The 10,533-nt window shown below is 41.5% G+C and overlaps 1 protein-coding gene across 1 annotated transcript in view; it reads right to left on the reverse strand.

Moving 5' to 3' along the window:
* Nucleotides 1–5,604, reverse strand: part of Rnls (renalase, FAD dependent amine oxidase) — a 262,909-nt gene extending 257,305 nt beyond the window's left edge. Inside the window, exons 1-3 of the mRNA XM_031390110.1 lie at nucleotides 5,239–5,604; nucleotides 3,856–3,961; nucleotides 3,225–3,367 (exon numbers count right to left, since the gene is read on the reverse strand). Of these exons, the coding sequence (XP_031245970.1) occupies nucleotides 3,225–3,367; nucleotides 3,856–3,961; nucleotides 5,239–5,356 (367 nt within the window). The 5' untranslated portion in view covers nucleotides 5,357–5,604. The remainder of the gene's footprint in view (nucleotides 1–3,224; nucleotides 3,368–3,855; nucleotides 3,962–5,238) is intronic.
* Between the last annotated feature and the right edge of the window lie 4,929 nt (nucleotides 5,605–10,533).

Consider the following 10,533-nt stretch of genomic DNA (forward strand, 5'->3'; position numbering starts at 1 on the left):
TGTGCGCGCGTGCGTGCGTGTGTGTGTGTGTGTGTGTGTGTGTGTGTGTGTGTGTGTGTAACGGGGATTAGAATCCACTAGCCTATACTCTGTCTGCCTCAGCTAAAGTCCTTGGCCATCAGTCTCAAGGTTTTCTGTAAGATGAACATCAGAAGTGTTGTAGGTGTGGACTGCAGAGGAGCTGCGCCAGGGGCACACATATACATTCGAGACTCCAAGCAAGTCACAAAACCATACACTTCAAGGATTAGACCTACAAACCTTCATTTTATAGGCTCCCTTATTTAACAGGATGAGTAAAGTATGAGACATGAAACCATGTAAAGCTACTGCAGTAAATGAGCAGACCCAAAGCTAATATGACTCCTAGAACATCTACCATGTAATTGGATAGAAAATTTTCATTTCTACTGCTAGGATTAAAGTACCCAGAAACAGGAATTTCCTGTGGAAGTAATTAATAACTTTTATAAGACACCACACATTAAAATTACAAATACTCTGGAAACCCCCACTTGAAAACAATATACATTTTCTCAAGAAGCTCTTTGAGCTTAGGACATTTGATCATGCATAGACTTTACACAGAAACTCCTCAAACGCTTCCTACTGCACCTGAGAAAGTGTTAAATCTTCTAACACGGTATACAAAACACTTATGTCAGCCAGGGTGAACTTTTAATCTCTCGGAGGCACTTAGCTGGATCTGCTTTGTGAAGGCTCCAGTCCCTGCTCTCTTGAAATCTAATCACTGGCTCCTGCCCTAATTCACTCTTGTTGACTTTTAAAGTATCCATGAAATGTCATTTTCTCTGAGGCATTTCCCCTGACCTCTCTTTTCAGCTTACCTCTCTGAAATCTGTGCCAAATTAGGTTGTTCTATTTTATTTATTTATTTATTTATTTATTTATTTATTTATTTTACCAAATATCTGTTCCTGATACTCACATCCTTCTTAGCATTTACTGTATGTATTTTTCTTAAAGGTAAAGTTTAATGTTTCTCTATCCAACCACTACACTCTACATAACAGGCAGAAATTATGTCTCTACTTTCTAGTTTCTAAGGTGATCCTTTTCCTATTCAATCAAGAGAGGATAAGAATACACCAAGAAACAGTTCAATACAAGTCTAAGTTGGCAAAGTAATGAGTTTAATTAGGGTAATTATAGGAGGATGGGAAGCATCCAGGTAGCTACAATGATCACTTAAACCTCCTCAGGGATGCTTCAGAATGGCTCACCATCAGCTCCATGAGGAACTGTTACTGGGAACAGCCTTGTGAGTGTCTTGGGCAGGTAATCATATCTTGCTAACATTTGAAAGACTGAGCATCCAAGTCATGTCCAGAGGACAGAATTCTACAACATTCTGTACATGCTACTTAATGAGAAGTTTTAATTTTGCACATAGCTATATAGATAGAAGACTAATAAGGATTAAACATTTTATAAAAGTAAATGTGTTTCTATTACATAGTTTTTACATTTCATTTCTTCCCTCTAGTGTGTGTGTGCGCGCGTTTGTGTGTGAGTGTGTGTGAGTGTGTGTGTGTGTGTGTGTGTGTGTGTGTGTACAGACATAGCTATCTGTGCTTAAGCATGTGGAGGCCAGGAGTCTATCAGACGTTCTTTACGTAATGTTTTGAGGGAAGTTCTCACTGAACGTGAAGCTGACCATTTCAGCTAGACTGGCTGTCAAACTACTGAGATCTCCCTGCTTCTGTTTGGGGTACAGGCACTTGTTGCCACACCCAGCCTTTATGTGGGCTCTGGGGATTTAAATGTAGGCCATCTTGCTTTCACAGAAGCCTTTTACCCACTACGCTGTGTCCCTACCCAGTTTCCTCCATTTTAAGGAGGAAAATAGGAGCAAATTTTTTCTTGTATCATTTCCTGCAGATTTGCACTTTGTAAGCAGCACCTGGAAATGCTTTGATGAAACCCGAAGACACAGGAAAGAAATTTAAATATACTGATTAAAGTAGACAAAGGAATATTCGCCTACAGTTTGCATGCTACTTTCTAGCATCCCTTGAAAGAACACTACACTGGATAAATAAATGCCGTAATTAGCAGGGAGAACTACACAGGCTTACCTTCCTCATGTCAATTTTAGAAAAAAGTAAACAAATGATCAGGAAAGAGAATGGTAAAGTAAATGTTATTGTGCAAAAGCAGTTAGAAGAAGGGTCTGCAAAAGAAGCAAACTATCTTTTAAGAAGAAACCCTATCTCAGGAAAGGAAACAATCAAAGCAAAACAGGTACTTAATGACAGCTACAGTCCTTTTGTCACTTTGAATTATCCCACGTTAGTAAGTAACAATGACAACTGAACAAAAACAAAACAAAATGAGAACAACACAGTAGGAAGCAGAGCTGTGAGAGATTTTCTTCAGTGTTTTAACTTGGAAATGGAGGTGCAGACACAGAAGATTAACTATGGTGACAGTCCTGTTGCTTTCACTGTGGGTATATACAAAATAGATCTCTGATTAGGAAATAATTAAACACTTGAAAAAATAAAAATGGTAAAATATAAACAACAACAACAAAAACAAAATGCCTCCATAAAACCAGCTATAGGGCATATTCTTAATTATTGATTGATGGGGGCAGAGCCCAGCCCCTTGTGGGTGGTATGATACCCATGTGAGGAACATTGTCACTCACTTCTAGTGAGTTGGTCTTTAAGAGCAGCACAGCCTATTGGATCCAATCCATCCTACTCTTACACTAAGGTGAGGGATAGAAAAGTGTTTTTGTATACTCAAAAACCAAGACAACTTCCCAATTCTCAAAATATAAATATACACAAGAACGTTGAATAAATGATAATACACACATCCTATACTATTTTGGATGTCATTAAAGAAAAGAAAGCAAATTAAATTTGTTGTTACAAAAAAACAAAAACAAAAACAAAAAAACCCACACCAAAGATATGAAATGAAAAGATCCTGAATAGTTTCTATAATAGTCCCCTTTGCTCATATTTTAAGGAAATGAATATAAACAGATTAATAGTAAATAGTGGCAGAGATTTATTTTCATACATAGGAAGACAGACATTTGTAAGAGAGCGAACACTCTAAACTGAGATCAGGCGTATCTGGAGGAAGGGAAGGCTGACAAGAAAGTTTAACTATTTTCATAATCTATATGATACTAGTATTTACCCCTCAACTTTTATCCTAAGAGACAGAGAAAATCCAATTCCCACCTGATTTTTTTAAGTAGTACTTGATAATGGAAGACAATCCTTGAGGCGCCACAAAGTTGGAATCTCCGTCCTTCCCCTTCATTCCTTCAATTGGAGCTGTCAGAGGCTTCAAAATTCCATGAGCTAACAGCTCCTCATAAAAACTGAAATAATCATTAAATGTAAATGTATAGTTCAATTAGCTCTGCAACTGTCTTGCCTTGTCTAACTATTAGACATTAAAAATCAAATCACACTATAAATCCTCATATGATTAACTCAGTGGATATGATGTTAAGCAAAACTTGAAGAACAGAAATGCTTCGAGAATCTGTATATCTGTTGATGTGAGCCAAGTCCTATTTCTCTCTATAAACAAAAAAAGTACATAGAAAAGTATTATATGCCTCATTTCAAATGCACTTACAAATACTGACTTTCATTACTATCTGCCCCTTTCCACACCAACAATTAACTATATAGCATTTAGCTACCTTTTTCTTGTTCCATATATAATCTTATCCAGTCTTCATAAGGACAATATGAATATTTCATTGTCATAAGAGACAAAGTTTAAACTGTTTTAGGGTGGATGATTTGTATTATGTTACACCATATATGTATCTACTGAGACTTGTGGTGACGAACTTACTGTTGGTGCTCTTTGGCATAATGAGAAGAGCAGGTAATGTACTGAGCTCCCAAGTCAGCTGTGCATCGGGGATTATGAGGACTGCTGGCAGTAATCATTCTTCCCCCTTAAAATAATTCATAAGCAATTGTCAGTCATAAATGGACCTCTTGAAATTATACAACTCACCCTAGCTTGGTTGCTTTATTGTCTTTGTTCAAATACATTAAACTCATTAACGTAAGCTAAAGTCTTTATATCGCTCATTGTCCTGGGCATTTGGTCATTTTTTTTTTTAATTTGAAGCAATACAAGACTCATGGAACCCATGAATAATATACCACTGCTTTACAATGCTACTAGTACATATGCGTTACTCTGAACAAACGAACGAAGTAATGGATGAATAAAACTAAATGGATGGACCGCCGCCATGAGTAAAAAAAAAAAGTTCTTCAGTCAGGATGTACAAGATGGATTCTTATTCTAAACGTCTGGAAAGTCTCGGTCTAAGGTGGATTTGGGGATCTGCAGACTGGAGAAAGCAGCAATGGCACAGAGCAGCCCAGCCCACAAGGATTCGGTGGGATGACCCTAGCCAGGCACAAGCCTCCCTGGGCGGAGCTCCGGGTCCAGGCCTCTCAGCTCCGCCTCTGGGCGGGGCTCCGGGTCCAGCCCTGGGCCTCGCTCCGGGTCCAGCACTCTCTGCTCCGCCTCTGGGCGGGGCTCCGGGTCCAGCCCTGGGCCTCGCTCCGGGTCCAGCCCTCTCTGCTCCGCCTCTGGGCGGGGCTCCGGGTCCAGCCCTCTGTGCTCCGCCCCTGGGCGGGGCTCCGGGTGCAGCCCTGGGCAGGGCTCCGGGTCCAGCCCTCTCTGCTCCGCCTCTGGGCGGGGCTCCGGGTCCAGCTCTGGGCCTCGCTCCGGGTCCAGCCCTCTCTGCTCCGCCTCTGGGCGGGGCTCCGGGTCCAGCCCTCTGTGCTCCGCCCCTGGGCGGGGCTCCGGGTGCAGCCCTGGGCAGGGCTCCGGGTCCAGCCCTCTCTGCTCCGCCTCTGGGCGGGGCTCCGGGTGCAGCCCTGGGCAGGGCTCCGGGTCCAGCCCTCTGTGCTCCGCCCTTGGGCGGAGCTCCGGGTCCAGCCCTGGGCGGTGCTCCGCGTCCAGCCCTCTCTGCTCCGCCTCTGGGCGGGGCTCCGGGTCCAGCCCTGGGCGGCGCTCCGGGTCCAGCCCACTCTGCTCCAGGAGCAGCCTTCGGGCCCAGCAGCCTCGAGTCACGTGACAGTGCACACTGGCGAGCGGCCGCAGCGGCTTGCCGGGGGACGCCACCACTGGGCTTTTCTCTCAGAGCGACGGAGTGGCCGGCCTGCTTCACCGAGGAGGGGCCTGTCAGGCTCTGGCTGTCCTACAACTCACCTGCGTCCCCAGCCTTGTCCCACAGGGCGAGGTACACCAGGGTGGTGGTTTCCTTCCTCAGCAGCGCCGCACAGAGACTTCCGGTTAGCCCGGCGCCTACGACCAGTACCCGGGCCATGGCGGCGGGCCTTCGGCTGGACCGCTGGCAGAGGCTCGGAGCGGCGCCTGCCCACTCTGCCACTGTGTCCCCGCGAGGGTCAGGGCGGTGCGCTGGGCGGGACGTCTGTCTGCTCCTGAGAGCGCGGGGAACCCCGCAGGGGTGACTGAGGCCCAGGCGACGGTCCGCCCTGGCCTCCACGGAGGAGCTTGCCCTACCGGGTGAGCCCCAATCCCATCGGCCCCTGGAGGAAAATCAGGAAGTCACAGCCAATTGGCCTCATGAGGATAACTGAAGTGAGGCAGAGGAGACAGCAGCAATGCCACAGCTGGATTTCTTCTGAGGTTTTTATTGGTCACTTCAGGTGACAGGGGTTTTGAAAGCAGAGAGACTTTTTGTCGTTACACCACCTCAGAGACTACAAATTATGCGTCCTTCTTGACATTGGCTCCTCAGCGGCTGTGACGGGTGGAAAATAATACAGCCTGTCCGAAGTTGTGAAGAATACAGATACTTGATTCACCAGAAAATTTTGCATCACTTACTATGTCCAAAAATGCTAACTTCTGTGTCAAAATGGGTTCACTGTGAACCAAGGAGTATTCTGTGAAATGGAATCTGCCACCACCATTTCCCTGTCTTCAACTTTGTCCTATGAAGTTCTCTATAAAACAAAAAGCAGTGAAAAATAGGAACCATTAAAAGTAATTACCTGAAAAATGCTGTAGAACCTTGACAATAATAAAAAGCATTTGAAAGTCAAGTTTTGCTTAATATCTCCTGATGACAAAAATTCCCATCATCAAATTTTTGTTTTATCCGATTTTGTTTATCTAAGAAAAGAACTTGAAGAAAATGTGAGTGAACATAGATATCCCAAGAATACATGTAAGCATAGCAGTAAAAGAACAGGAAAAGCATTGAATGCATAATGGTTTGCAACTGTTTTTAGAGAGTTGTTCAGTTTCCATGAGTATGTGGGCTTTCTGTTGCTTTTGTTATTGAAGTCCAGCTGTAGTCCCTGGTGATCTGATAGAATGCATGGGATTGATACAGTCTCCTTGTATCTGTTGAGACTTGTTTCGTATCCAATTATATGGTCAATTTTGGAGAAGGTTCCATGAGGTGATGAGAAGAGGGTCTAATTTTTGATTTTGGGTTGAAATGTTTTGTAGAACCATTTGATTCATAACTTCTGTTAGTTTCACTGTCTATTTAGTTTCTGTTTTAATGACCTGTCCATTGGTGCAAGTGGGGCATTGAAGTCTCCCACTATTATTGTGTGAGGTTCAGTGCTTTACTAAAGTTTCTTTTGCAAATGTGGGTGCCCTTGCACTTGGGGGATGGATGTTCAGCCTTGAGAATTCATCTTGGTGAATTTTTCTTTTGATGAGTATGAAGTGTTCTTCCCCATCTATTTTGATTAACTTTGGTTGATAGTCTATATTATTGGATATTAGAGAGGCGACTCCAGCTTGTTTCTTGGGACCCTTTTGCTTGGAGAACTCTTTTCCAGTCCTTTACTCTGAGGTAGTGTCTGTCTTTGTTGCTAAGGTGTGTTTCTTGTATGCAGCAAATTAGCGGATCCTGTTTGCATATTTAGTCTGTTAGCCTGCAACTTTTTATTTTTGAATTGAGTCTATTGATGTTGAGAGATAGTGAAGGCCAATGATTGTTAATTCCTGTTATTTTTGTTATTAAAGGTGGTATTATTTGTGTGTGTGTGTGTGTGATTTTGGGTTTGTTGTGAGATGATTCATTTCTTGTGTTTTTCTGGGTGTAGTTACCTTCCTTGTGTTGGAGTTTTTCTTCTAGTATCCTCTGTAGGGCTGAATTAGTAGAAAGATATTGTTTAAATTTGGTTTTGTCATGGAATATTTTCATTTTTTCCTCTATGGTGATTGAGAGTTTTGCTGGGTATAGTAGCCTGGGCTGCCATATGTGTTCTCTTAGAGTCTGCATGACTTCTGATCAGGCTTTTCTGGCTTATAGTGTCTCTCTTGAGAAGTCTGGTGTAATTCTGATAGGTCTGCCGTTATATGTTACTTGACCTTTTCCCTATACAGCTTTTAATGTGCATTCTTTGTTCTGTACATTTAGTGTTTTTATTATTATATGGCAGGAGGGTTTTATTTTCTGGTTCAATCTATTTGGTGTTCTTTATGGCCATGTCTTCTTTTAGGTTAGGGAAGTTTTCTTCTATGATTTTGTTGAAGATGATTTCTGGCCCTTTGACCTGAGAATCTTCAACCTCTTCTATTCCTATTATTCTTAGGTTTAGTCTTTTCATTGGGTCCCAAATTTCCTGGATATTTTACCTTAGTTTCTTTAACTGATGTGCCAATATCTTCTATGGTATCTTCTACACCTGAGATTCTCTCTTCCATCTCTGGTATTCTGTTGGTCATGGTTGCATCTGTAGCTCCTGATCTCTTTCTTAGGTTATCCATATCTAGGGTTGTCTCCATTTGTTGTTTCTTTATTGTTTCTATTTGCATTGTTAGGTCTTGGACCGTTTTGTTCCACCCCTTCACCTATTTGATTGTATTTACTGTATTTCTTTAAGGGATTTATTTGTTTCCTCTTTGAGGCTTCTACCTATTTTCCTATATTTCTTTAAGGGAGTTATTTATATCCTCCTTAAAGACCTCTATTGTCTTTATGAGAAGGGATTTTAGGTTAGAATCTTGCTCTTCAGGTGTGTTAAGGTATACAGTTCTTGCTGTGGTAGGAGACCTGGGTTCTGATGGTGCCAGATTACATTGGCTTCTGTTGCTTATGATCTTGTGATTGTCTTTTTGCCATCTGGTTATCTCTGCTGTTAACTGGCCTTGGTGTCTTGGACTGGAGCAGGCCTCCTTGGAGCTAAGTAGAGCTATGTGACCTGGGTTAGAGCAGGTGTTCTGGGAGGCAGGCAGTGCTGACTCTGGGTAGGGCAGGCCTCATGAGTCCCTGTTTAGAGCAGGCTTCCAGTGTCCCTGACTCCTTATGTTCTTGATTATGGCAGACCTCTTGGGAGACAGGTAGGGTAGGGTGGCAGGGAGCAGGCATGCTGATCTACCACATTGCCACCATGTAGTGGTGAATAGTTAATCTGCTTTGAACTCACTCCTGGTGGACGATTGAGCCTTTAACCATATGCCAGAGCTCTCTGGATTTGAGAGTGAAAGACACACACACACCAGCTTAATTTTTAATATGCCTAATTAGCTCAATGTTTGGACAGTTCTAAACCTCCTCAGGGCTAGCACACACTCCCCTCCAGTATTCCTGAATTAATATATCCTAACTTTATATTTTATATTTTATCTCTGCTGCCCAAGACCCCATAAGGGGAGTGGCCCCATGTGGCCACTTACCTTGACTCTTACATGTCAGCGGGCCTTTTAGTCTGATCTTTCTGCTTCCCTGCCATGGTGATTCTGTCTGTACCTCACCCTCACCTTCAAACTTAAAAGGTCCCGCCTTTATCTCCCTGCCCAGCCATTTGCTGTATGGCAACTCTTTATTACCAATTAAAGCCAGCTGGGGCCAGGGACCCTCACTGTCTCAAAGTGTGGTTTTTGGGAAACAAATTAAGACAAAGTATTAGAACCAGTTCCCAACACCACTTCCTAGTGACTAAGCATTCAACAATATGAGCTTACGAAGGTCATTCTTATTAAAACTACTACATGTTCTTAAAACTTCTAAAATGCATATTTTTCAAAGCACATAACTCTGATAATAAACATGAAATGTTTTCAAAGTGTCCTTATTACTATCAATAGAGATCTTGATTAAAGTGCTAATAAATCCACAATGATTTAAGAGTCATACATTTTACTTCAAATTATTAACTCTAACATGAAAGAGACAGAGTCAAGTCATAATATTCCCTGCTGTAGGGTGAGACTTGTTTTGATCTTTAATTGCTTGTTTCTGAGTCTTACTGAATTCCTTAATATCAGGATGTCAATTTAGTAAAGAAGAAAAAAATCTTTTAGTAGAATATAGTTTTATGAAATAGAATCAGAGTGTTAAATTTCAATGAAAAGTCTTAGCTTAAGAACTAGCAACAATAATTATGAATACAATAATTATATACTGAAATGAAAAAGCTTTATGATACCAGATTCCATACTCACTATCAGCAATGTAAAATGCTTAGGCCTTCTGGACTATAAATGGCATTGTAATCCTCATTCCCTTCCATCCCCTGTAAATATTTGTGTGAATGTGTTCAGTGGTTGCATTTGCAGTGAACTTTGACATTTGTTCATTAAGAAGTCAAACATTACAAAGTTTAAAATTTCACCAGAGAACTCCTTCAGCTGATAAACAACTTCAGCAAAGTGGCTGGATATGAAATTAACTGAAACAAATCAGTAGCCTTCCTCTACTCAAAGGATAAATGGGCTGAAAAAGAAATTAGGGAAATGACACCCTTCACAATAGTCACAACTAATATAAAATATCTTGGTGTCACTCTAATCAAACAAGTGAAAGATCTATATGAAAAGAACTTCAAGTCTCTGAAGAAAGAAATTGAAGAAGACCTCAGAAGATGTAAAGATCTCTAATAATCATGAATCAGCAGGATTAACATATTAAAATGGCCATATTACCAAAAGCAATCTACAGATTCAATGCAATACTCATCAAAATTCCAACTTAATTCTTCACAGAGATAGAGCAATTCTCAAATTCATTTGGAACAAAAAACCCAAGATAGCAAAAACAATTCTAAACAATAAGAGAACTTCTGGGGCAATCACCATCCCTGACCTCAAGCTCTACTACAGGGCAATATTGATAAAAACCATATGGTATTGGTACAGAGACAGACAGGTAGATCAGTGGAATAGAATGAAGACCCAGAAATTAACCCACATACCTATGGTTACTTGATGTTTGACAAAGAAGCTTAAACCATCAAGTGGAAAAAAAGACAGCATATTCAACAAATAGTGCTGGCTTAAGTGGTGATCAGCATGTAGAAAAATGCAAATTGACCAATTCTTATCTCCTTGAACAAAGCTCAAGTCCAAGTGGATCAAGAACATCCACAAAAAAATCAGATACATTGAATCTATCAGAAGAGAAATGGGGAAAGAGCCTTGAACACATTGGCAAAAGGAAAAATTTCCTGAACAGAACACCAATGGCCCAGGTTCTAAGATCAACTATAGACAAATGAAACCTCATAAAATTAAAAA

This window comes from Mastomys coucha, unplaced genomic scaffold (genome assembly GCF_008632895.1).
Source record: "Mastomys coucha isolate ucsf_1 unplaced genomic scaffold, UCSF_Mcou_1 pScaffold21, whole genome shotgun sequence".
NCBI classification, from domain to species: Eukaryota; Metazoa; Chordata; class Mammalia; order Rodentia; family Muridae; genus Mastomys; species Mastomys coucha.